The sequence below is a fragment of the Heterodontus francisci genome, chromosome 6, assembly GCF_036365525.1.
Source record: "Heterodontus francisci isolate sHetFra1 chromosome 6, sHetFra1.hap1, whole genome shotgun sequence".
In the NCBI taxonomy this organism is placed as follows: Eukaryota; Metazoa; Chordata; class Chondrichthyes; order Heterodontiformes; family Heterodontidae; genus Heterodontus; species Heterodontus francisci.
Window position 1 is genome coordinate 1,699,347 of NC_090376.1, and position 26,664 is coordinate 1,726,010.

The following is a 26,664-nucleotide window of genomic DNA, read 5'->3' on the forward strand; positions in this document are numbered from 1 at the left end:
AAGAAATGCTGGATTCACTCAGCAGGTCTGGCAGCATCTGTGGAAAGAGAAGCAGAGTTAACGTTTCGGGTCAGTGACCCTTCTTCGGAACTCCATCCTGGGTTTACATCTGAGGCTGCAGAAACGCCTGTCTGTTCCCCTGACTTTCGAATCTCCCATCACTATGGCTCTTCCAGTCTTCTTTCTCAAGTGCCGCCCCCATTGTGCTCATCCAAAACTCTGCTGCCTGTGTCTTAACTTGCACTAAGTCCCATTCCCCTATCACCCCTTTGCTCACCGACCAACATTGGCTCCCAGTCCAGCAACACCTCAATTTTAAAATTCTTAACTTTGTTTTCTAATCACTCCATGGTTTCTCCCCTCCCTATCTCTGTAATCTCCTCCAGCCCCACTCTGTGCTCCTCTAATTCTGACCTCTTGAGCATCCCTGATTTTAATCGCTCCATCATTGGCAGACATGCCTTCAGCTGCCTGGGCCCTAAACTCTGGAATTCCCTCCCTAAACCTCTCCACCTCGCTACCTCTCTTCCTTTAAGATGCTCCTTAAAACCTCTCCCTTTGACCAGGCCCATGTCCTAATATATTCTTATGTGGCTTGATGTGAAATTCTGCATGACAATGTTCCTGTGAAGCACCTTGGGATGTTTTATGACATGAAGGGCGCTGTACATATGCAACTTGTTGTCATCACCAGTGCTTCAAGCAGTAAATATCCCATTAGTGTTTTACTGAGCAGGACAGAGCAGGGAAGTAACAGGCTCTGTCCCCAACCTCTACTGCTCTATCCGGGTTAAAGAGCAACGATAGGAGGAGGGCAGAATAAAATCCCCACTGCTAATCACCACTGTCAGTGTGAGTATCAGTCTGCGTCTGAGAGTCTCAGTGTGTCAGTTTGAGTTGTGTGTATGTGTGTCTGTGTTTGTGTGTCACTGTCAGTGTCTGTGTATGTGTGTCAGGGTCTGCGCGTCTGTGTGTGTGTGTGTTTGTGTGCATTTGTGGGAGTGTGTGTCTGTTTTATTTTATTCATTTGGGGAATGCTAGGCCAGCATTTATTGCCAATCCCTAATTGCCCTCGAGAAGGTGGTGGTGAGCTGCCTTCTTGAACTGCTGCAGTCCATGTGGGGTAGGTATACCCACAGTGCTGTTAGGAAGGGAGTTCCAGGATTTTGACCCGGTGACAGTGAAGGAACGGCGATATAGTTCCAAGTCAAGACGGTGAGTGACTTGGAGGGGAACTTGCAGGTGACGGTGTTCCCATGCATTTGCTGCCCTTGTCCTTTTAGGTGGTAGAGGTTGCGGGTTTGGAAGGTGCTGTCGAAGGAGCTTTGGTGAGTTGCAGCAGTGCATCAGCACAGAAACAGGCCCTTCGGCCCATCATGTCCATGCCGCCAATAAGCACCTAACTATTCTAATCCCATTTTCCAGCATTTGGCCCGTAGCCTTGTATGCTATTGTGTTTCAAGTGCTCATCTAAATACTTCTTAAATGTTCTAACGGTTCCTGCCTCGACCACCTCTTCAAGCAGTGTGTTCCAGATTCCAGCCACCCTCTGGATGAAAATGTTTTTCCTCAAATCCCCTCTAAACCTCCTGCCCCTTACCTTAAATCTATACCCCCTGGTTATTGACCCCTTCTCCAAGGGAAAAAGTTTCTTCCTATCTAACCTATCAATGCCCCTCATAATTTTGTATACCTCAATCATGTCCCCCCTCAGCCTTCTCTGTTCGAAGGAAAACAACCCTAGCCTATCCAGTCTCTCTTCATAGCTGAAATGCTCCAGCCCAGGCAACATCCTGGTGAATTGCCTCTGCACCCTCTCCAGTGCAATCACATACTTCCTATAGTGTGGTGCCCAGAACTGTACACAGTACTCCAGCTGTGGCCTAACTAAAGTTTTATACAGCTCCATCATAACCTTCCTGCTCTTATATTCTATGCCTTGGCTAATAAAGGCAAGTATCCCATATGCCTTCCTAACCACCTTATCTACCTGTGCTGCTGCCTTCAGTGATCAATGGACAAGTACAGCAAGGTCCCTCTGACCCCCTGTACTCCCTAAGATCCTACCATCCATTGTATATTCCCTTGCGTTGTTAATCCTCCCAAAATACATCACCTCACACTTCTCAGGATTAAATTCCATTTGCCACTGCTCTGCCCATCTTACCAGCCCATCTATATCGTCCTGTAATCGAAGGCTTTCCTCCTCACTATTTACCACACCACCAATTCTCGTGTCATCTGCAAACTTACTCATCATACCTCCTATCTTCATTATATATTAATGTACACTACAAACAGCAAGGGTCCCAGCACTGATCCCTGCGGTACACCACTGGTCACAGGCTTCCGCTCACAAATACAACCCTCGACCATCACCCTCTGCCTCCTGCCACTGAGCCAATTTTGGATCCACTTTGCCAAATTGCCCTGGATCCCATGGGTTTTTACCTTCTTAACCAATCTCCCATGTGGGACCTTATCAAAAGCCTTACTGAAGTCTACATCAACAGCTTTACCCACATATAGTGACCGCCTCGAAAAATTCAATCAAGTTAGTTAGACAAAGCCATGCTGACTATCCCTGATTATTCCCTGCCTCTCCAAGTGGAGATTAATCCTGTCCCTCAGAAGTTTTTCCAATATTTTTCCAATCACCTATATTAGACTCGCTGGCCTGTAATTACCTGGTTTATCCCTGCTACCTTTCTTAAATAATGGTACCACGTTCGTTGTCCTCCAGTCCTCTGATACCACTCCTGTAGCCAGAGAGGATTTAAAAATTTGTGTCAGAGCCCCTGCTATCTCCTCTCTTGCCTCACATAACAGCCTGGGTACATCTCACCTGGGCCTGGGGATTTATCCACTTTTAAGCCCAAGAAAACAGCTAAAACTTCCTCCCTTCCAATGCTAATATGTTCAAGTATATCACAATCCCCTCCCTGATCTCTACACCTACATTGTTCTTCTCCATAGTGAACACAGATGAAAAGTAATCATTTAAAGCCACACCGATATCCTCCGGCTCCACACACAGATTGCCCCTTTGGTCCCTAATGGGCCCTACTCTTTCCCTGGTTATCCTCTTGCCATTAATATACTTACAAAACACCTTAGGATTTTCCTTTATCTTGCCTGCCAATGTTTTTTCATGTCCCAACAAAGAACAAAGGACAGTACAGCACAGGAACAGGCCATTCGGCCCTCCAAGCCTGCGCCGATCTTGATACCTGCCTAAACTAACACCTTCTGCACTTTTGGGGCCCATATCCCTCTATTCCCTTCCGATTCATGTATTTGTCAAGATGTCTCTGAAACGTCGCTATCGTATCTGCTTCCACCACCTCCCCTGGCAGCAAGTTCCAGGCACTCACCACCCTGGCAATAGAAATTGTAATTTTTTCTCAGTATTCCTGATGAGACTTCTTTCCCAGTGAGGAAATTGCTGTCAGGCCTGCCATATTCGAACTGTCTTTGGGCAAATTTTTAATTTTGGCAAGTTTGAGGTTTGATACAGAACTCCATATCATTGTAGTGGAATCTGTTGCCATTAGGATGCAGATTGGCTGTCAACCCAACCAACTAGATCCTGCTACATGTAAGCAGAGCACCTTTAAGTAGAGACATCCACCTGTCACCAGAAGACTGCCTTTTCATAAATAAAGAACTTGCCTCACACATCCCCTCTAAACTTTGCCCCTCTCACCTTAAACCTATGTCCCCTAGTAACTGACTCTTCCACCCTGGGAAAAAGCTTCTGACTATCCACTCTGTCCATGCCGCTCATAACTTTGTAAACCTCTATCATGTCGCCCCTCCACCTCCGTCGTTCCAGTGAAAACAATCCGAGTTTATCCAACCTCTCCTCATAGCTAATGCCCTCCAGACCAGACAACATCCTGGTAAACCTCCTCTGTACCCACTCCAAAGCCTCCACGTCCTTCTGGTAGTGTGGCGACCAGAATTGCACGCAATATTCTAAGTGTGGCCTAACTAAGTTTCTGTACAGCTGCAACATGACTTTCCAATTTTTATACTCTATGCCCCGACCGATGAAGGCAAGCATGCCGTATGCCTTCTTGACTACCTTATCCACCTGCCTTGCCACTTTCAGTGACCTGTGGACCTGTACGCCCAGATCTCTCTGCCTGTCAATACTCCTAAGGGTTCTGCTCCTCCCACCTGCATTAGACCTTCCAAAATGTATTACCTCACATTTGTCCGGATTAAACTCCATCTGCCATTTCTCCGCCCAAGTCTCCAACCGATCTATATCCTGCTGTATCCTCTGATAATCCTCATCATTATCCGCAACTCCACCAACCTTTGTGTCGTCCGCAAACTTACTAATCAGACCAGCTACATTTTCCTCCAAATCATTTATATATACTACAAACAGCAAAGGTCCCAGCACTGATCCCTGCAGAAGACCACTAGTCACATCCCTCCATTCAGAAAAACACCCATCCACTGATACCCTCTATCTTCTATGACTGAGCCAGTTCTGTATCCATCTTGCCAGCTCACCTCTGATCCCGTGCGACTTCACCTTTTGCACCAGTCTGCCATGCGGGACCTTGTCAGAGGCTTTACTAAAGTCCATATAGACAACATCCACTGCCCTTCCTTCATCAATCATCTTCGTCACTTCTTCAAAAAACTCAATCAAATTAGTAAGACACGACCTCCCCTTCACAAAGCCATGCTGTCTCTCGCTAATAAGTTCGTTTGTTTCCAAATGGGAGTAAATCCTGTCCCGAATAATCCTCTCTAATAGTTTCCCTACCACTGACGTAAGGCTCACCGGCCTATAAGTTCCTGGATTATCCTTAAACAAAGGAACAACACTGGCTATTCTCCAGTCATCTGGGACCTCACCTGTAGCCAATGCCTCCCTCAGTATTCTAGGGTAGATCCCATCAGGCCCTGGGGACTTATCTACCTTACTGCTTTGCAAGACACCCAACACCTCCTCCTTTTTGATAATGAGATGACTGAGACTATCTGCACTCCCTTCCTGAGGCTGATCATCCACCAAGTCCTTCTCTTTGGTGAATACTGATGCAAAGTACTCATTTAGCACCTCGCTCATTTCCTCTGGCTCCACACATAGATTCCCATCTCTGTCCTTGAGTGGGCCAACCCTTTCCCTAGTTACCCTCTTGCTCTTTATATATGTGTAAAAAGCCTTGGGATTTTCCTTAATCCTGTTTGCCAATGACTTTTCATGACCCCTTTTAGCCCTCCTAACTCCTTGCTTAAGTTCCTTCCTACTGTCTTTATATTCCTCAAGTGCTTCATCTGTTCCTAGCCTTCCAGCCCTTACAAATGCTTCCTTTTTCTTTTTGACTAGGCTCACAATATCCTGTGTTATCCAAGCTTCCCAAAACTTGCCAAACTTGTCTTTCTTCCTCACAGGAACATGCTGGTCCTGGATTTTAACCAACTGACGTTTGAAAGACTCCCACATGTCAGATGCTGATTTACCCTCAAACAGCCGCCCCCAATCTAAATTCTTCAGTTCCTGCCTAATATTGTTATAATTAGCCTTCCCCCAATTTAGCACCTTCACCCGAGGACTACTCTTATCCTTATCCACGAGTACCTTAAAACTTATGGAATTATGGTCACTGCTCCCGAAATGCTCCCCCACTGAAACTTCGACCACCTGGCCGGGCTCATTCCCTAATACCAGGTCCAGTACGGCCCCATCCCTAGTTGGACTATCTACATATTGTTTCAAGAAGCCCTCCTGGATGCTCCTCACAAATTCTGCCCCATCCAAGCCCCTAGCACTAAGTGAGTCCCAGTCAATATAGGGGAAGTTAAAATCACCCACCACCACAACCCTGTTACCTTCACATCTTTCCAAAATCTGTCAACATATCTGCTCCTCTACCTCCCGCTGGCTGTTGGGAGGCCTGTAGTAAACCCCCAACATCGTGACTGCACCCTTCCTATTCCTGAGCTCCACCCATATTGCCTCGCTGCATGACCCCTCTGAGGTGTCCTCCCGCAGTACAGCTGTGATATTCTCCTTAACCAGTAATGCAACTCCCCACCCCTTTTACATCCCCCTCTATCCCGCCTGAAGCTTCTGAAGCCTGGAAGATTTAGCTGCCAATCCTGCCCTCCCTCAACCAAGTCTCTGTAATAGCAACAACATCATATTTCCAAGTACTAATCCAAGCTCTAAGTTCATCTGCCTTACCTGTTATACTTCTCGCATTGAAACAAATGCACTTCAGACCACCAGTCCCGCTATGCTCAGCAACATCTCCCTGCCTGCTCTTCCTCTTAGTCTTACTGGCCTTATTTACTATGTGCTCCTCATTTATTTCACTAGCTGTCCTACGGCTCTGGTTCCCACCCCCCTGCCACACTAGTTTAAACCCTCCCGAGTGATGCTAGCAAACCTTGCAGCCAGGATATTACTGCCCCTCCAGTTTAGATGCAACCCGTCCTTCTTGTACAGGTCCCATCTGTCTCTGAAGAGATCCCAATGATCCAGATATCTGAAACCCTCCTTTCTGAACCAGCTGCTCAGCCACGTGTTTAGCCGCACTATCTTTCTATTTCTAGCCTCACTGGCACGTGGCACAGGGAGTAATCCCGAGATTTCAACCCTATAGGTCCTGTCTTTTAACTTTCTACCTGACTCCCTAAACTCCCCCTGCAGGACCTCGTTACTCTTCCAGCCTATGTCGTTGGTACCGATGTGTACCACAACCTCTGGCTGTTCACCCTCCACCTTCAGAATGCCCCCTGTCCGTTCAGAGACATCCTTGACCCTGGCACCAGGGAGGCAACATACCATCCTGGAGTCTCTTTCACGTCCACAGAAGCGCCTATCTGTGACCCTGACGATAGAGTCCCCGATAACTATTGCTCTTCTGTGCTTTGTCCCTCCCTGCTGAACAACAGTGCCAGCTGTGGTGCCACTGCTCTGGCTGCTGCTGTTTTCCCCTGATAGGCCATTCCCCCCCAACAGTATCCAAAACGGTATACTTGTTGGAGAGGGGAATAGCCACAGGGCATTCCTGCACTGACTACCTACTCCTTCGAGTGGTCACCCATCTATCTGCCTGCACCTTGGGTGTAACCACTTCTCTAAAACTCCTGTCTATGATGCTTTCTGTCACCTGCATGCTCCTAAGTGCATCCAGTTGCCGCTCCAACCGATCCATGCGGTCTGTGAGGAGCTTCAACTGGGTACACTTCCTGCAGATGTAGTCGCCCGGAACGCTGGAAGCGTCACGGACTTCCCACATCTCACAGGTGAAGCACTTCACCTTTCTGACTGACATGTCTATCACTAATTAATTAATTAATATAAATCCTTACTAAATTATGATATACTTAACTATGTGGTCCCTAGTGCTAGATTTCTACAATAAATACTAAATGCTAACTAAACACGGTAATCTCCTCCCTCTGGTTTAGTTACTCTACTTATTAATTAGTTAATTAGTGTTTTAATCAATTTTTTAACAGTTTTATTTTCAAATTCGGTACAGATTCCCTACCAGCCAATCAGGTCACAGCTGTCCTCTAACGTCACTTTTTTAGTTTTTTTCCCCACCCGAGGTAACTTCCTGCTCTGGAACTCCTCCCTCCGAGTCTGCTCCGAGAATCCCCGAGGTTAACTCCGCCCTCCGAGTCTGCTCCGAGAATCCCCGAGGTTAACTCCGCCCTCCGAGTCTGCTCCGAGAATCCCCGAGGTTAACTCCGCCCTCCGAGTCTGCTCCGAGAATCCCCGAGGTTAACTCCGCCCTCCGAGTCTGCTCCGAGAATCCCCGAGGTTAACTCCGCCCTCCGAGTCTGCTCCGAGAATCCCCGAGGTTAACTCCGCCCTCCGAGTCTGCTCCGAGAATCCCCGAGGTAAGTTTTTTATACTTACCGCTCTGGAACTCCGCCCTCCGAGTCTGCTCCGAGAATCCCCGAGGTAAGTTTTTTATACTCACCGGTCTGGAACTCCGCCCTCCGAGTCTGCTCCGAGAATCCCCGAGGTTAACTCCGCCCTCCGAGTCTGCTCCGAGAATCCCCGAGGTTAACTCCGCCCTCCGAGTCTGCTCCGAGAATCCCCGAGGTAAGTTTTTTATACTTACCGCTCTGGAACTCCGCCCTCCGAGTCTGCTCCGAGAATCCCCGAGGTAAGTTTTTTATACTCACCGCTCTGGAACTCCGCCCTCCGAGTCTGCTCCGAGAATCCCCGAGGTTAACTCCGCCCTCCGAGTCTGCTCCGAGAATCCCCGAGGTTAACTCCGCCCTCCGAGTCTGCTCCGAGAATCCCCGAGGTAAGTTTTTTATACTGACCGCTCTGGAACTCCGCCCTCCGAGTCTGCTCCGAGAATCCCCGAGGTAAGTTTTTTATACTCACCGCTCTGGAACTCCGCCCTCCGAGTCTGCTCCGAGAATCCCGAGAATCCCCGAGGTAAGTTTTTTATACTTACCGCTCTGGAACTCCGCCCTCCGAGTCTGTTCCGAGAATCCCCGAGGTAAGTTTTTTATATTCACCGCTCTGGAACTCCGCCCTCCGAGTCTGCTCCGAGAATCCCCGAGGTAAGTTTTTTATATTCACCGCTCTGGAACTCCGCCCTCCGAGTCTGCTCCGAGAATCCCGAGAATCCCCGAGGTAAGTTTTTTATACTTACCGCCCTGGAACTCCACCCTCCGTGTCTGCTCCGAGAATCCCCGAGGTAAGTTTTTTATACTTACCGCTCTGGAACTCCGCCCTCCGAGTCTGCTCCGAGAATCCCCGAGGTAAGTTTTTTATACTTACCGCTCTGGAACTCCGCCCTCCGAGTCTGCTCCGAGAATCCCCGAGGTAAGGTTTTTATATTCACCGCTCTGGAACTCCGCCCTCCGAGTCTGCTCCGAGTATCCCCGAGGTAAGTTTTTTATACTCACCGCTCTGGAACTCCGCCCTCCGAGTCTGCTCCATGAATCCCCGAGGTAAGTTTTTTATACTTACCGCTCTGGAACTCCGCCCTCCGAGTCTGCTCCGAGAATCCCCGAGGTAAGTTTTTTATACTTACCGCTCTGGAACTCCGCCCTCCGAGTCTGCTCCGAGAATCCCCGAGGTAAGATTTTTATATACTCACCGCTCTGGAACTCCGCCCTCCGAGTCTGCTCCGAGAATCTCCGAGGTAAGTTTTTTATATACTCACCGCTCTGGAACTCCGCCCTCCGAGTCTACTCGGAGAATCCCCGAGGTAAGTTTTTTATACTTCCCACTCTGGAACTCCGCCCTCCGAGTCTGCTCGGAGAATCCCCGAGGTAAGTTTTTTATACTTCCCACTCTGGAACTCCGCCCTCCGAGTCTGCTCGGAGAATCCCCGAGGTAAGTTTTTTATACTTCCCACTCTGGAACTCCGCCCTCCGAGTCTGCTCGGAGAATCCCCGAGGTAAGTTTTTTATACTTCCCACTCTGGAACTCCGCCCTCCGAGTCTGCTCGGAGAATCCCCGAGGTAAGTTTTTTATACTTACCGCTCTGGAACTCCGCCCTCCGAGTCTGCTCCGAGAATCCCCGAGGTAAGTTTTTTATACTTACCGCTCTGGAACTCCGCCCTCCGAGTCTGCTCCGAGAATCCCCGAGGTAAGTTTTTTATATACTCACCGCTCTGGAACTCCGCCCTCCGAGTCTGCTCCGAGAATCCCCGAGGTAAGTTTTTTATACTTACCGCTCTGGAACTCCGCCCTCCGAGTCTGCTCCGAGAATCCCCGAGGTAAGTTTTTTATACTTCCCACTCTGGAACTCCGCCCTCCGAGTCTGCTCGGAGAATCCCCGAGGTAAGTTTTTTATACTTACCGCTCTGGAACTCCGCCCTCCGAGTCTGCTCCGAGAATCCCCGAGGTAAGTTTTTTATACTTACCGCTCTGGAACTCCGCCATCCGAGTCTGCTCCGAGAATCCCCGAGGTAAGTTTTTTATATACTCACCGCTCTGGAACTCCGCCCTCCGAGTCTGCTCCAAGAATCCCCGAGGTAAGTTTTTTATATACTCACCGCTCTGGAACTCCGCCCTCCGAGTCTGCTCCGAGAATCTCCGAGGTAAGTTTTTTATATACTCACCGCTCTGGAACTGCACCCTCCGAGTCTGCTCCGAGAATCTCCGAGGTAAGTTTTTTCTACTTACCGCTCTGGAACTCCGCCCTCCGAGTCTGCTCCGAGAATCCCCGAGGTAAGTTTTTTATATACTCACCGCTCTGGAACTCCGCCCTCCGAGTCTGCTCCGAGAATCCCCGAGGTAAGTTTTTTATACTTACCGCTCTGGAACTCCGCCCTCCGAGTCTGCTCCGAGAATCCCCGAGGTAAGATTTTTATACTTCCCGCTCTGGAACTCCGCCCTCCGAGTCTGCTCCGAGAATCCCCGAGGTAAGTTTTTTATACTTACCGCTCTGCAACTCCGCCCTCCGAGTCTGCTCCGAGAATCCCCAAGGTAAGCTTTTTATACTTACCGCCCTGGAACTCCACCCTCCGTGTCTGCTCCGAGAATCCCCGAGGTAAGTTTTTTATACTTACCGCCCTGGAACTCCGCCCTCCGAGTCTGCTCCGAGAATCCCCGAGGTAAGTTTTTTATACTTACCGCTCTGGTACTCCGCCCTCCGAGTCTGCTCCGAGAATCCCCGAGGTAAGTTTTTTATACTTACCGCTCTGGAACTCCGCCCTCCGAGTCTGCTCCGAGAATCCCCGAGGTAAGTTTTTTATACTGACCGCTCTGGAACTCCGCCCTCCGAGTCTGCTCCGAGAATCCCCGAGGTAAGTTTTTTATACTCACCGCTCTGGAACTCCGCCCTCCGAGTCTGCTCCGAGAATCCCCGAGGTAAGTTTTTTATACTTACCGCTCTGGAACTCCGCCCTCCGAGTCCCCTCTTCGCTCTCCTAATTACTTTTTTTAGTACCCCCTCAACAATTTCTATACTCCTCTAGTGCCTCAGCTGTTTTCTGCACTCTGAATCTGCCATAAGCCTCCTTTTTTTTCCTGATCCAATCCTATCCACTAATCCTGTAGATGGTACACACTGGGCCACTGTGCATCAGTGGTGGAGGGAGTGAATGTTTTTGGATGAGGTGCCAATCAAGCAGGCTGCTTTGTCCTGGATGGTGTTGAGCTTCTTGAGTGTTGTTGGAGCTGCACCCATCCAGGTAAGTTGACAGTATTCCATCACACTCCTGACTTGTGCCTTGTAGATGGTGGACAGGCTTTGGGGAGTCAGGAGGTGAGTTATTCACCGCAGACTTCCCAGCCTCTGACCTGCTCTTGTAGCCACAGCACTTATGTGGCTGGTCCAGTTCAGTTTCTGATCAATGATGACCCCCAGGATGTTTATAGTGGGGGATTCAGTGATGGTAATGCCATTGAATGTCAAGGGGAGTTGGTGAGATTCTCTCTTGTTGGAGATGGTCATTGCCTGGCGCTTGTGTCGCACGAATGTTACTTGCCACTTAACAGCCCAATCCTGGATATTGTCCAAGTCTTGCTGCATTTTTACACGGACTGCTTCAGTATCTGAGGAGTTGTGAATGGTGCTGAACATTGTGCAATCATCAGCGAGCATCCCCACTTCTGACTTTATGATGGAGGGAAGGTCATTGATGAAGCAGCTGAAGATGGTTGGGTCGAGGATACTACCCTGAGGAACTCCTGCAGTGATGTCCTGGGACTGAGATGATTGACCTCCAACAACCACAACCATCTTCCTTTGTCCTAGGTATGACTACAACCAGTGGAGGGTTTTCCCCCTGATTCCCATTGACTCCAGTTTTGCTAGGGCTCCTTGATGTCATATTCGGTCAAATGCTGCCTTGATGTCAAGGGTAGTCACTCTCGCCTCACCTCTGGAGTTCAGCTCTTTTGTCCATGTTTGAACCAAGGCTGTAATGAGGTCAGGAGCTGAGTGACCCTGGCGGAACCCAAACTGAGCATCAGTGAGCAGGTTATTGCTGAGCAAGTGCCGCTTGATAGCACTGATGATGACGCCTTCCATCAGTTAACTGATGATTGAGAGTAGACTGATGAGGCAGTAATTGGCCGGGTTGGATTTCTCCTTCTTTGTGTGGACAGGACAGTCCAATTTTCCACATTACCAGGTAGATGCCAGTGTTGTAGCTGTACTGGAACAGCTTGGCTGTGGGTGTGGCAGGTTCTGCATGTGTGTGTGTGTGTGTCTGTGTGTGTGTGTGTGTGCGTGCGTGCGTGCGTGACCCCATCACTCAGAGTCTGAGGAGACGGGAGAATTCCTGGCAGCTGGTCAGTGCCTGTGAACCTATCCAGGAGGCAGCTCCTGGGAGAGAGACCTGAGGCTGCTGCCTATGTGTCTAACTCCAGCTCCTTGTCTTCTGCTCTTTCTTCAGGTGAATCCTTCAATCTCTCATTTCTCACCATGACAGAAACAAACATCAATTCCAGGCGGGAGTTGTGGAATCTCTTTTATACGGCATTGCTGGATATCCAACAGTGGAAGAATGTCTTATTCAACAAGGTAAGGCTCTTCCCATCGACATTACCCAACGGATTATTCCACAAGATTGTTTCACTGGAACCAGGAATCTCAGACAGTAATTACAGCTTGCAGTGGTCACTGGGTGTGCTCATCAGCTCAGACGCACTGACTTTGTGGAGCCTCAATCCACAGACATTGGCTGCGTTCCTCACCCGAATAATGAATTTGTGTAGATTGCCCTCTTCCAAAGCTGCCACTAGGGTGACGCAAGGTCCAAACTCTATCTAACCCGTTTTCTTTCTTTTTATTTATATCTAACCATCTTACCCCTTTTTTTAAGTGTTGAGGGAACTTTACTCTGCATCTAACCCATTTTTTTTCTTCCCTTTTATTTTTGTCGAGGGGGCCTTTATTCCAGAGGCCCCCTTTGTATGAATTTTAAACAAATAACTTTATTAAAAACAGATACTTAAAAGAAAACTCAAATTAAAATGCCATTTCCAGCATCGATGATGCACTCCAGCCCTGCGGTGCCCACCGGTCATGGAAGGACTCAAGCGTACCGGCGGACACCGCATGCTCCTTCTCCAGGGACACCCGGGCACAAACGTACCCGCGGAAGAGCGGCAGGCAATCGAGGAGGATGAACCCCCTGACAGCCCGCAGCCTGGACCTGTGAATTAGCACCTTGGCCAGGCCCAGGAACAGACCGACGAGGAGATCCTCCTCCCGGCCCACACCCCTCCACACCGGGTGCCAAAAGATCAGGAGCATGGGGCTAAAGTGCAGCCAAAACCTGAGGAGCAGCCCCTTTAAATACTCAAACAGATGCTGCAACCTCGCACACTCCATCTATACATGGACCACGGACTCGTCCAGGCCGCAGAAATTACAGGTGGCCTGGGAGTCTGTGAACCTGCTTAAAAGACTATTGCACGGGACTGCCCTGTGCAACACGCTCCACCCCAGGTCCCTGATATAAAGTGGGGAGGACTCCCACGTAGACAGACCTCCACCGGTGTTTCCCCTCACCGCTAGATGGCAACGCGAACCACCAGGGCGTGTCCGGCTGGCTGACAAAGGCGAGGAAGTGGAGAGAGTGCAGGAGCAGCCCGTACAGGAAACCACTCCACGCCGATTGGAATGGCATGGAGGGCATTTCCGAGAGGTGACTCAGGTTGTGCGAAACCAGCTCCCGAGAAGGGTTTCGGGGCCTCAGTCCAATGAGCAGTTCCAGCCGAGCAGAAGTCAGCTCGGCCCAGAGTGCTCCGCACTCCCGAGCCCCCTCGTCACCCGCAGCGAGGGGCGTCCCGGAGGCTTCGGCTACTCCTCCACCTGTTGGTCCGTCTCCAGAGCTGGCCGCCTGGACATCTAGGGCCCTCTCCTCTGCCGGTAGGGGAGCGCCCTGACTGGAGGCAACCATGTTCCAGAGACTGAATAGATCCCGATAAAATACAGGCAACTCTCTCAGAGAGGGACAGCTAACGTTCTCTGCCGGGAGCTGCGTGTCGCCGTCAAGGCAGTGTCCCGGCAGAAAAAATATATATCACCAGCGCACAGCATCTGGGAGGACGCTCAACGTACAGGTATCTCTGCAGGGTCTGAAGATGGAGAGTCACAGCCTGGGTGCGGACACACATCAGCGACTGGCCGCCCTCTTCAATCAGGAGACTCAGGACCGTGGCAGAGACCCAGTGTTTCCTCTTGCCCCAGAAGAAATCGACAAGCTTCTTCTGGATCTTGCTGGCAAATGCAGGAGGTGGGGCCAAAGTGACCAATCGGTACCACAGCATTGAGGCCACCAGTTGGTTTATGACCAGCACTAGGCCACTGTAGGAAAGCACTTGGAGCAGTTCTGTCCAGGTCCCTAGCCCAGTGGTGACTTTCACCTCCAACTCCTGCCAGTTTGCCGGCCAGGCTTCCTCAGAGGGGCTAAGGTGGGCTCCCAGATAGAGGAGGTGCGTGGTGCTCCACGCAAAAGGTTTAATTCCTCCGGCAGGGAGTCCACCCGCCACTGACCCACCAGGAGTCCAGAACATTTCTCCCAATTGATCCTCGCGGAGAATGCGACAGAAAAGATCTGCTGGCAGTCACGCCTCCTCCACAAGTCAACGGGATCTGTGACCATGAGGAGCACGTCATTGGCGTAAGCCGAGAGGACGACCCGCATGGCCGGCTCGCGCAGAGCCAATCCCATCAACCTCCTGCAAAGCAGGCACAGGAATGATTCTATGCAGATGGTGCATAATTAGCTGGACATGAGGCATCCCTGACGTAGTCCTCTCCCAAACCGAAGGGGCACCATCAAGGATCCGTTAACTTTGACCAGACACTCTGCAGCGGCATATAAAAGTCGGACCCGGGCCAAAATGTGGCCCGGGTCCTAACGCGCACAGTGTACAGAAAAGATAGTCGTAATCCACCCTGTCGAATGCCTTCTCCGGATCGAGGCAGAGAAAAGCGACTGACAGACCAGTCCTCTGGGAAAGATGGATCAGGTCCCGAACCAGGTGAATGTTGTCCTGGATGGACTGTCCTGGGACCATGTAGGACTGGTCAGGGTGGATCATGTGGGCCAACATGGAGCCCAGGCGGGTAGACATAGTCCAGGCAAAGATCTTATAATCCATGCTGAGGAAGACCGGACGCCAGTTCTTAAGTAAGCGGAGATTGCCCCTCTTCAGCAGCAGGATGATGACCACCCTGCGCCATGAGTGGGGCATCTCCCCAGTCGCCAGGCTTTCCCCCAGGACTCATGCGTAATTGGCCCCCAGGATGTCCCAGAACATCCTGAGGAACTCCACAGTCAGCTCATCCTGCTCTGGGAATTTGCCCCGAGAGCTGGTTGAGGGTGGCAGTCAGCTCCGCCAATGTGAGCGGAGCCTCCAATCCTTCGGTGCCCTCCAGGCTGACCTCCAGCAAGTCCTCCCACAGAACTCTGCGTGTCCTCGCTGGACAGATCAGGAGAGAACAACGCGCTGTAATAGGTATGGACCAAGAGGTCTATTCCCTCCAGATCCGTGACGGAGGATCCGTCATCAGCCAGCAGCTCGACGAACTGCTTATGCACACCACACCATTTTTCCAGCATGTAGAATGATGAGGCATGGTCCAAATCTTCCAGAATCTGGATCACCAACCTAATGTACGTGCCTTGGGACCCTCGAGCTGCAGGTCCCTCAGTGCGCCCTTATTCTCTTTGTACGCCTGCCACAGGGCCGGGTCCGTGATCGCCTGACCAAGACGGGACTCAACGTCGAGCACCTCCCTCTCCAGGCGCCCGATCTCAGCTTCCTGCCTCTTGGTCAACCCCTTCGCATACTCCTGACAAAAGACACAGATGTGAGTCTTGCCCTCATCCCACCAGAGGCACTGCTTCCTTCTCCAGTCAGCCCAGAATCGACAGAACGAGTCCTGGAATCACTCGTCCTCCAGCAGCTGGTTGTTAAAGTGCCAGTATGCGGACTCCGCCCACGAACAGAGTGAGCTCTGCCCACACCAGGTGGTGGTCCGAGCACGGTACCAACTGCATAGAGGCCGCCGAGACGCAGGAGACATATGCCTCAGAAATGTAGAGGCAGTCGATTCAGGACCCACCTCCTCCAGATCTCTAGGTGAAGGCACTGGAGTCAGGATGGAGATTCCGCCAGACATCCACCAGGTCGAGAGAGTTGATCATAAGAACATAGGAATACAGGAGCAGGAGTAGGCCATTCAGCCCATCGAGCCTGCCCTGCCATTCAGTATGATCATGGCTGGTCATCCACTTCAATGCCTTTTTCCCACACTATCCCCATATCCCCTTATATCATTTGTATTTAGAAATCTGTCAATCTCTGCTTTAAACATACTCAATGACTGAGCTTCCACAGCCCTCCGGGTAGAGAATTCCAACGATTCACAACCCTCTGAGTAAAGAAATTTCTCCTTATCTCTGTCCTAAGTGGCTTCCCCTTTATTTTGAAATTGTGTCCCCTGGTTCTGGACTCCCCAACCAGGGGAAACATCTTAGCTGCATCTACCCTGTCTGTCCCTTTAAGTATTTTGTAGGTTTCAATGAGATCACCTCTCATTCTTTGAAACTCTAGAGAATACAGGCCCAGTTTCCCCAATCTCTCTTCATAGGACAGTCCCGCCATCCCGGGAACAAGTCTGGTGAACCTTCGTTGCACTCCCTCTATGGCAATAATATCCTTCCGAAGGTAAGAGGACCAAAACTGCACTCAGTACTCGGTCTAACCAAGGTTCTATACAATTGAAGCAAGACTTCACTACTCCTGCACTCAAATCTTCTTGCGATAAAGGCCAACATACCATTAGCCTTCCTAATTGCTTGCTGCACCTGCATATTAGCTTTCAGTGACTTATTGACAAGGACACCCAGGTCCCTTTGTACATCTACAGTTTCTAATCTCTTACCATTTAAGAAATACTCTGCACATCTATTCCTCCTGCCACATTATATTCCATCTGCCACATTCTTGCCCATTCACTAAGTCTGTCCAAATCCCCTTCAAGCCGCTTTGCATCTTCCTCATAACACACATTCCCACCTAGTTTTGTGTCATCCGCGAACTTGGAAATACTACATTTGGTCCCCACATCCAATGCATTGATATATATTGTGAACAGCTGTGGCCCAAGCACTGATCCCTGCGGTACCCCACTAGTCACAGCCTGCCAATGTGAGAATGACCCGTTTATTCCTACTCTCTGCTTTCTGCCTGTTAACCAATCCTTAATCCATGCCAGTATATTACCTCCTATCCCATGTGCTTTAATTTTGCTAACCAACCTCCTGTGGGGACTTTATCAAAAGCCTCCTGAAAATCCAAGTCTTTCCCTCCCTTCCCCTTTCACCATTTCAAAGGGACTATTTCTTCCATAAAATTCTGGTCCACTCCTCCATTACCCCCACCACCTCCCCCCTTTCCTACAGCACCTTTCCATGCAAGCACAGGAAATGTAACACCTGCCCTTTTGCCTCCTCCCTTCTCACCCGCCCAGGGCCCCGAACACTCTTTCCAAGTGAAACAATGATTTACTTGTACTTCTTTCAATGTAGTATACTGTATTCACAACTCACAATGTGGTCTCCTCTACACTGGGGAAACCAAACACCGACTGGGTGACCGCTTTGTGCAACACCTCCATTCAGGCCATGAGCACGATCCCGAGCTTCCTGTCGCTTTTCATTTTAATTCTCCACCTTGATCTCATGTCCACATTTCTGTCCTCAGCCTCCTGCAACATTCCAATGAAGCTCAACACAAGCTCGAGGAACAGCACCTCATCTTTCAACTGGGCACTTTACAACCTTCCGGACTCAACATTGAGTTCAGTAATTTTAGATCATAACTTCTGCCCCCATTTTGTTCTGAGTTTTTTGGCTAGTTCAGTTTTTTTTCTCGTTTCCCTTAGTCCCTTTACTGTGTGTTTGTACGCCTGCTATTCTGCCATTCACACCTCATCCAGGCACATCTTTTCTTTCTGTACTTGTTCCATTACCACTCCCTTTGGCTTTGTACTATGAAACCTTTTGTCATTTAATCTCTCCTGCCCTCCAACCTATCACAGACCTTCCCTTTTGTTCTTCTTCCCCCATCCCCCTCCTTTCACTTGCTCAAAACCTATTGCATTTCTCACTTGTGCCAGTTCGCATATTACTAATTTCTAACATAATGAAAGGTCACAGACCTGAAATGTTAACTCTGTTTTTCTCTCCACAGATGCGGCCTGACCTGCTGAGTATTTCCAGCATTTTCTGTTTTTGCTTCAGATTTCCAGCTTCCTCAGTATTTTGCTTTTGTGTTTGAGTTGTAGTAAATGGTTGCTTTTCAGACTGGAGGATGGTAGACAAAGGTGCTCCCCAAGGGGCAGTGCTGGGACCCTTTTTGCTATATATAAATGACTTGAATCTTGGAATACAGTGTAAAATTTCAAAATTTGCCAATGATACCAAACTGAGGTGAGGCAAACAGTGAGGATGATAAATGACTACAACAGGACAGAGATAGGCGAACCGAATGGGCAGACAAGTGGCAGATGGAATTTAATACAGAGATTGTGAGGTGATGCATTTTGGCAGAAGGGATAGGGAGAAGCAATATAGACTAAATAGCACAGTTCGAAAGAATGTGCAGGAACAGAGGGACCTGAGGGACCATGTGCACAGATCCTTGAAGGTGGCAGGACATATTGAGAGAGTGGTTAGTAAAGCAGATGTGATCTTGGGCTTCATAAATAGAGGCATTGAGTACAAAAGCAGGGAAGTTATGGTGAACCTTTATAAAGCTCTGGGTAGGCCAGAACTGGAGAATTGCATCCAGTTCTGGTCACCACACTTCAGGAAGGATGTGAGGGTGCAAAGGAGATTTACCAGAATGGTTCCAGGGATGAGGGATTTTAGTTACAAGGTGAGGTTGGAAAAGCTGGGATTGTTCTCCTTGGAAGGAGATTGAGGGGAGATTTGATAGAGGTGTACAAGATTCTGACACATTTAGATAAGGTAGACAAAGAAAAGCTATACCCATTAGCTGATGGTACAAGGACTAGGGGACACAGATTGAAGATTTGGGCAAGAGATACAGGGGGAATGTGAGGAAGCAATTTTTTTACACAGCGGGTGATAATGACCTGGAATTTGCTGCCTATGAGGGTGTTGGAAATGGAGACGATGAATGATTTCAAAACTTAATTGGATGGGCAGGGAAATAAACTTGGTGAAAGAGCCAAGAAATGGGACTGACCACATAGCTCTACAGGCATGGACTTAATGGGCCGAATGGCCTCCTTCTGTGCCATAATGACTTTATGTCTCGATGTTGACTTTGTCTGATTATTTTATAATTGTCTAAGTGCATTGTTAAGACTTCTTTAATATTAGACTCCAGCATTTTCCCAATGACTGATGTCAGGCTAACTGGCCTGTAGTTTCCTGTTTTCTCTTTCCCTCCTTTCTTGAATAGCTGTGTTAAATCTGCTAACTTCCAATCTGCTGGGACCATTCTAGGGAATTTTGGAAAATCATAATCAGTGCATCCACTATCTCTGCATAAGCCTAGAATGGGGATTTGTCAGATTTTAGTGCCATTAATTTCGACAGGCATTTTTCTGCTGATATTAATTACTTTAAATCCCTCACTCTTATTAGCCCCTTGGATCCAGAATATTTCCGGTATTTCTGGAGTGGGAATGGTGAGGGTGGGAATGGGGTTGAGGGGAATGGCGAGGGGGGGTAATAGTGAGGGGATAATAGTGAGGGGAGAATGGTGATGGTCTGTGGGTATGGGCAGACAGTGGTTAACAGGAATCGATATTGTGGTGGCTCCGGGAGTTAAATTGCTCCTGCTCAGACCGTTTGTTATATCCTAAGCTGGACCTGAAGCAGGTGGTGCTGGTGGTGGATAAGTGGCTCTCGATGCTGGATCAGCTGCGAGGATCTCTCCCTGCGGATGATCAGATTCTGCTGGCTGTGGAACAGCCAGTGTTGCAGTTTAAACAGTTCCTGCCGATCCTGATGGACCTTCGTAGACCTGAGATGCAGCAGAGACACTGGAAAGCCATTTTCACAGGTAAGATCGCCCCTACTTGGGCAAAACTGACACTCACCGGGGTACTGGTCCCCTCCTCTCCTGAAGGTGCTGACTCTCACTGGGGTACGGGGCCCCTCCTCTCCTGAAGGTGCTGACTCTCACAGGGCTACGAGTCCCCTCCTCTCCTGAAGGTGCTGACTCTCACAGGGCTACGAGTCCCCTCCTCTCCTGAAGATGCTGACTCTCACAGGGCTACGAGTCCCCTCCTCTCCTGAAGGTGCTGACTCTCACTGGGGTACAGGTCCCCTCCTCTCCTGAAGGTGCTGACTCGCACAGGGCTACGAGTCCCCTCCTCTCCTGAAGGTGCTGACTCTCACAGGGCTACGAGTCCCCTCCTCTCCTGAAGCTGCTGACTCTCACTGGGGTACAGGTCCCCTCCTCTCCTGAAGGTGCTGACTCGCACAGGTCTACGAGTCCCCTCCTCTCCTGAAGGTGCTGACTCTCACTGGGGTACGGGTCCCCTCCTCTCCTGAAGGTGCTGAGTCACACCGGGGTATGGGTCCCCTCCTCTCCTGAAGGTGCTGACTCTCACTGGGGTACGGGTCCCCTCCTCTCCTGAAGGTGCTGACTCTCACTGGGGTACGGGTCCCCTCCTCTCCTGAAGGTGCTGACTCTCACTGGGGTACGGGTCTCCTCCTCTCCTGAAGGTGCTGACTCTCACTGGGGTACGGGTCCCCTCCTCTCCTGAAGGTACTGACTCTCACTGGGGTACGGGTCCCCTCCTCTCCTGAAGGTGCTGACTGTCACTGGGGTACGGGTCCCCTCATCTCCTGAAGGTGCTGACTCTCACTGGGGTACGTGTCCCCTCCTCTCCTGAAGGTGCTGACTCTCACTGGGGTACAAGTCCCCTTTATCCTGAAGGTGCTGACTCTCACTGGGGTACGTGTCCCCTCCTCTCCTGAAGGTGCTGACTCTCACTGGGGTACAAGTCCCCTTTATCCTGAAGGTGCTGACTCTCACTGGGGTACGGGTCCCCTCCTCTCCTGAAGGTGCTGACTCTCACTGGGGTACGGGTCCCCTCCTCTCCTGAAGGTGCTGACTCTCACTGGGGTACGGGTCCCCTCCTCTCCTGAAGGTGCTGACTCTCACTGGGGTACAGGTCCCCTCCTCTCCTGAAGGTGCTGACTCTCACTGGGGTACGGGTCCCCTCCTCTCCTGAAGGTACTGACTCTCACTGGGGTACGGGTCCCCTCCTCTCCTGAAGGTGCTGACTGTCACTGGGGTACGGGTCCCCTCATCTCCTGAAGGTGCTGACTCTCACTGGGGTACGGGTCCTCTCCTCTCCTGAAGGTGCTGACTGTCACTGGGGTACGGGTCCCCTCCTCTCCTGAAGGTGCTGACTCGCACAGGGCTACGAGTCCCCTCCTCTCCTGAAGGTGCTGACTCTCACAGGGCTACGAGTCCCCTCCTCTCCTGAAGCTGCTGACTCTCACTGGGGTACAGGTCCCCTCCTCTCCTGAAGGTGCTGACTCGCACAGGGCTACGAGTCCCCTCCTCTCCTGAAGGTGCTGACTCTCACTGGGGTACGGGTCCCCTCCTCTCCTGAAGGTGCTGAGTCACACCGGGGTATGGGTCCCCTCCTCTCCTGAAGGTGCTGACACTCACTGGGGTACGGGTCCCCTCCTCTCCTGAAGGTGCTGACTCTCACTGGGGTACGGGTCCCCTCCTCTCCTGAAGGTGCTGACTCTCACTGGGGTACGGGTCTCCTCCTCTCCTGAAGGTGCTGACTCTCACTGGGGTACGGGTCCCCTCCTCTCCTGAAGGTACTGACTCTCACTGGGGTACGGGTCCCCTCCTCTCCTGAAGGTGCTGACTCTCACTGGGGTACGGGTCCCCTCCTCTCCTGAAGGTGCTGACTCTCACTGGGGTACGGGTCCCCTCCTCTCCTGAAGGTGCTGACTCTCACTGGGGTACGGGTCCCCTCCTCTCCTGAAGGTGCTGACTCTCACTGGGGTACGGGTCTCCTCCTCTCCTGAAGGTGCTGACTCTCACTGGGGTACGGGTCCCCTCCTCTCCTGAAGGTGCTGACTCTCACTGGGGTACGGGTCCCCTCCTCTCCTGAAGGTGCTGACTCTCACTGGGGTACGGGTCCCCTCCTCTCCTGAAGGTGCTGACTCTCACTGGGGTACGGGTCTCCTCCTCTCCTGAAGGTGCTGACTCTCACTGGGGTACGGGTCCCCTCCTCTCCTGAAGGTACTGACTCTCACTGGGGTACGGGTCCCCTCCTCTCCTGAAGGTGCTGACTGTCACTGGGGTACGGGTCCCCTCATCTCCTGAAGGTGCTGACTCTCACTGGGGTACGTGTCCCCTCCTCTCCTGAAGGTGCTGACTCTCACTGGGGGACAAGTCCCCTTTATCCTGAAGGTGCTGACTCTCACTGGGTTACGTGTCCCCTCCTCTCCTGAAGGTGCTGACTCTCACTGGGGTACAAGTCCCCTTTATCCTGAAGGTGCTGACTCTCACTGGGGTACGGGTCCCCTCCTCTCCTGAAGGTGCTGACTCTCACTGGGGTACGGGTCCCCTCCTCTCCTGAAGGTGCTGACTCTCACTGGGGTACGGGTCCCCTCCTCTATTGAAGGTGCTGACTCTCACTGGGGTACGAGTCCCCTCCTCTCCTGAAGGTGCTGACTCTCACTGGGGTACGGGTCCCCTCCTCTCCTGAAGGTACTGACTCTCACTGGGGTACGGGTCCCCTCCTCTCCTGAAGGTGCTGACTGTCACTGGGGTACGGGTCCCCTCATCTCCTGAAGGTGCTGACTCTCACTGGGGTACGAGTCCTCTCCTCTCCTGAAGGTGCTGACTGTCACTGGGGTACGGGTCCCCTCATCTCCTGAAGGTGCTGACTCTCACTGGGGTACGTGTCCCCTCCTCTCCTGAAGGTGCTGACTCTCACTGGGGTACGTGTCCCCTCCTCTCCTGAAGGTGCTGACTCTCACTGGGGTACAAGTCCCCTTTATCCTGAAGGTGCTGACTCTCACTGGGGTACGGGTCCCCTCCTCTCCTGAAGGTGCTGACTCTCACTGGGGTACGGGTCCCCTCCTCTCCTGAAGGTGCTGACTCTCACTGGGGTACGGGTCCCCTCCTCTCCTGAAGGTGCTGACTCTCACTGGGGTACAGGTCCCCTCCTCTCCTGAAGGTGCTGACTCTCACTGGGGTACGGGTCCCCTCCTCTCCTGAAGGTACTGACTCTCACTGGGGTACGGGTCCCCTCCTCTCCTGAAGGTGCTGACTGTCACTGGGGTACGGGTCCCCTCATCTCCTGAAGGTGCTGACTCTCCCTGGGGTACGAGTCCTCTCCTCTCCTGAAGGTGCTGACTGTCACTGGGGTACGGGTCCCCTCCTCTCCTGAAGGTGCTGACTCGCACAGGGCTACGAGTCCCCTCCTCTCCTGAAGGTGCTGACTCTCACAGGGCTACGAGTCCCCTCCTCTCCTGAAGCTGCTGACTCTCACTGGGGTACAGGTCCCCTCCTCTCCTGAAGGTGCTGACTCGCACAGGGCTACGAGTCCCCTCCTCTCCTGAAGGTGCTGACTCTCACTGGGGTACGGGTCCCCTCCTCTCCTGAAGGTGCTGAGTCACACCGGGGTATGGGTCCCCTCCTCTCCTGAAGGTGCTGACTCTCACTGGGGTACGGGTCCCCTCCTCTCCTGAAGGTGCTGACTCTCACTGGGGTACGGGTCCCCTCCTCTCCTGAAGGTGCTGACTCTCACTGGGGTACGGGTCTCCTCCTCTCCTGAAGGTGCTGACTCTCACTGGGGTACGGGTCCCCTCCTCTCCTGAAGGTACTGACACTCACTGGGGTACGGGTCCCCTCCTCTCCTGAAGGTGCTGACTGTCACTGGGGTACGGGTCCCCTCATCTCCTGAAGGTGCTGACTCTCACTGGGGTACGTGTCCCCTCCTCTCCTGAAGGTGCTGACTCTCACTGGGGGACAAGTCCCCTTTATCCTGAAGGTGCTGACTCTCACTGGGTTACGTGTCCCCTCCTCTCCTGAAGGTGCTGACTCTCACTGGGGTACAAGTCCCCTTTATCCTGAAGGTGCTGACTCTCACTGGGGTACGGGTCCCCTCCTCTCCTGAAGGTGCTGACTCTCACTGGGGTACGGGTCCCCTCCTCTCCTGAAGGTGCTGACTCTCACTGGGGTACGGGTCCCCTCCTCTCCTGAAGGTGCTGACTCTCACTGGGGTACGAGTCCCCTCCTCTCCTGAAGGTACTGACTCTCACTGGGGTACGGGTCCCCTCCTCTCCTGAAGGTGCTGACAGTCACTGGGGTACGGGTCCCCTCATCTCCTGAAGGTGCTGACTCTCACTGGGGTACGAGTCCTCTCCTCTCCTGAAGGTGCTGACTGTCACTGGGGTACGGGTCCCCTCATCTCCTGAAGGTGCTGACTCTCACTGGGGTACGTGTCCCCTCCTCTCCTGAAGGTGCTGACTCTCACTGGGGTACAAGTCCCCTTTATCCTGAAGGTGCTGACTCTCACTGGGGTACGGGTCCCCTCCTCTCCTGAAGGTGCTGACTCTCACTGGGGTAAAAGTCCCCTTTATCCTGAAGGTGCTGACTCTCACTGGGGTACAAGTCCCCTTTATCCTGAAGGTGCTGACTCTCACTGGGGTACAAGTCCCCTTTATCCTGAAGGTGCTGACTCTCACTGGGGTACGGGTCCCCTCCTCTCCTGAAGGTGCTGACTCTCACTGGGGTACGGGTCCCCTCCTCTCCTGAAGGTGCTGACTCTCACTGGGGTACAGGTCCCCTCATCTCCTGAAGGTGCTGACTCTCACTGGGGTACGGGTCCCCTCCTCTCCTGAAGGTGCTGACTCTCACTGGGGTACGGGTCCCCTCCTCTCCTGAAGGTGCTGACTCTCACTGGGGTACAGGTCCCCTCATCTCCTGAAGGTGCTGACTCTCACGGTGGTACGGGTCCCCTCCTCTCCTGAAGGTGCTGACTCTCACTGGGGTACGGGTCCCCTCCTCTCCTGAAGGTGCTGACTCTCACTGGGGTACGGGTCTCCTCCTCTCCTGAAGGTGCTGACTCTCACTGGGGTACGGGTCCCCTCCTCTCCTGATGGTACTGACTCTCACTGGGGTACGGGTCCCCTCTTCTCCTGAAGGTGCTGACTGTCACTGGGGTACGGGTCCCCTCATCTCCTGAAGGTGCTGACTCTCACTGGGGTACGTGTCCCCTCCTCTCCTGAAGGTGCTGACTCTCACTGGGGTACGTGTCCCCTCCTCTCCTGAAGGTGCTGACTCTCACTGGGGTACAAGTCCCCTTTATCCTGAAGGTGCTGACTCTCACTGGGGTACAGGTCCCCTCCTCTCCTGAAGGTGCTGACTCTCACTGGGGTACGGGTCCCCTCCTCTCCTGAAGGTGCTGACTCTCACTGGGGTACGTGTCCCCTCCTCTCCTGAAGGTGCTGACTCTCACTGGGGTACAAGTCCCCTTTATCCTGAAGGTGCTGACTCTCACTGGGGTACAGGTCCCCTCCTCTCCTGAAGGTGCTGACTCTCACTGGGGTACGGGTCCCCTCCTCTCCTGAAGGTACTGACTCTCACTGGGGTACGGGTCCCCTCCTCTCCTGAAGGTGCTGACTCTCACTGGGGTACAGGTCCCCTCATCTCCTGAAGGTGCTGACTCTCACTGGGGTACGGGTCCCCTCCTCTCCTGAAGGTGCTGACTCTCACTGGGGTACAAGTCCCCTTTATCCTGAAGGTGCTGACTCTCACTGGGGTACGGGTCCCCTCCTCTCCTGAAGGTGCTGACTCTCACTGGGGTACGGGTCCCCTCCTCTCCTGAAGGTGCTGACTCTCACTGGGGTACAGGTCCCCTCCTCTCCTGAAGGTGCTGACTCTCACTGGGGTACGGGTCCCCTCCTCTCCTGAAGGTGCTGACTCGCACAGGGCTACGAGTCCCCTCCTCTCCTGAAGGTGCTGACTCTCACTGGGGTACGGGTCCCCTCCTCTCCTGAAGGTGCTGAGTCACACCGGGGTATGGGTCCCCTCCTCTCCTGAAGGTGCTGACTCTCACTGGGGTACGGGTCCCCTCCTCTCCTGAAGGTGCTGACTCTCACTGGGGTACGGGTCCCCTCCTCTCCTGAAGGTGCTGACTCTCACTGGGGTACGGGTCTCCTCCTCTCCTGAAGGTGCTGACTCTCACTGGGGTACAAGTCCCCTTTATCCTGAAGGTGCTGACTCTCACTGGGGTACAAGTCCCCTTTATCCTGAAGGTGCTGACTCTCACTGGGGTACGGGTCCCCTCCTCTCCTGAAGGTGCTGACTCTCACTGGGGTACAAGTCCCCTTTATCCTGAAGGTGCTGACTCTCACTGGGGTACGGGTCCCCTCCTCTCCTGAAGGTGCTGACTCTCACTGGGGTACGGGTCCCCTCCTCTCCTGAAGGTGCTGACTCTCACTGGGGTACAGGTCCCCTCATCTCCTGAAGGTGCTGACTCTCACTGGGGTACGGGTCCCCTCCTCTCCTGAAGGTGCTGACTCTCACTGGGGTACCGGTCCCCTCCTCTCCTGAAGGTGCTGACTCTCACTGGGGTACAGGTCCCCTCATCTCCTGAAGGTGCTGACTCTCACTGGGGTACGGGTCCCCTCCTCTCCTGAAGGTGCTGACTCTCACTG

The 26,664-nt window shown here is 52.1% G+C and overlaps 2 protein-coding genes across 2 annotated transcripts in view; both read left to right on the forward strand.

Annotated features, from left to right (window-relative positions):
• The window catches only part of LOC137371058 (dynein heavy chain domain-containing protein 1), a 373,825-nt gene that overhangs the window by 122,737 nt on the left and 224,424 nt on the right, over positions 1-26,664 (forward strand). Inside the window, exons 15-16 of the mRNA XM_068032957.1 lie at positions 12,358-12,485; positions 19,822-19,932. Of these exons, the coding sequence (XP_067889058.1) occupies positions 12,358-12,485; positions 19,822-19,932 (239 nt within the window). The remainder of the gene's footprint in view (positions 1-12,357; positions 12,486-19,821; positions 19,933-26,664) is intronic.
• The window catches only part of LOC137371070 (uncharacterized), a 75,120-nt gene continuing 68,384 nt past the window's right edge, over positions 19,929-26,664 (forward strand). The window contains exon 1 of the mRNA XM_068032968.1: positions 19,929-20,020. Coding sequence (XP_067889069.1) covers positions 19,966-20,020 — 55 coding nt within the window. The 5' untranslated portion in view covers positions 19,929-19,965. The remainder of the gene's footprint in view (positions 20,021-26,664) is intronic.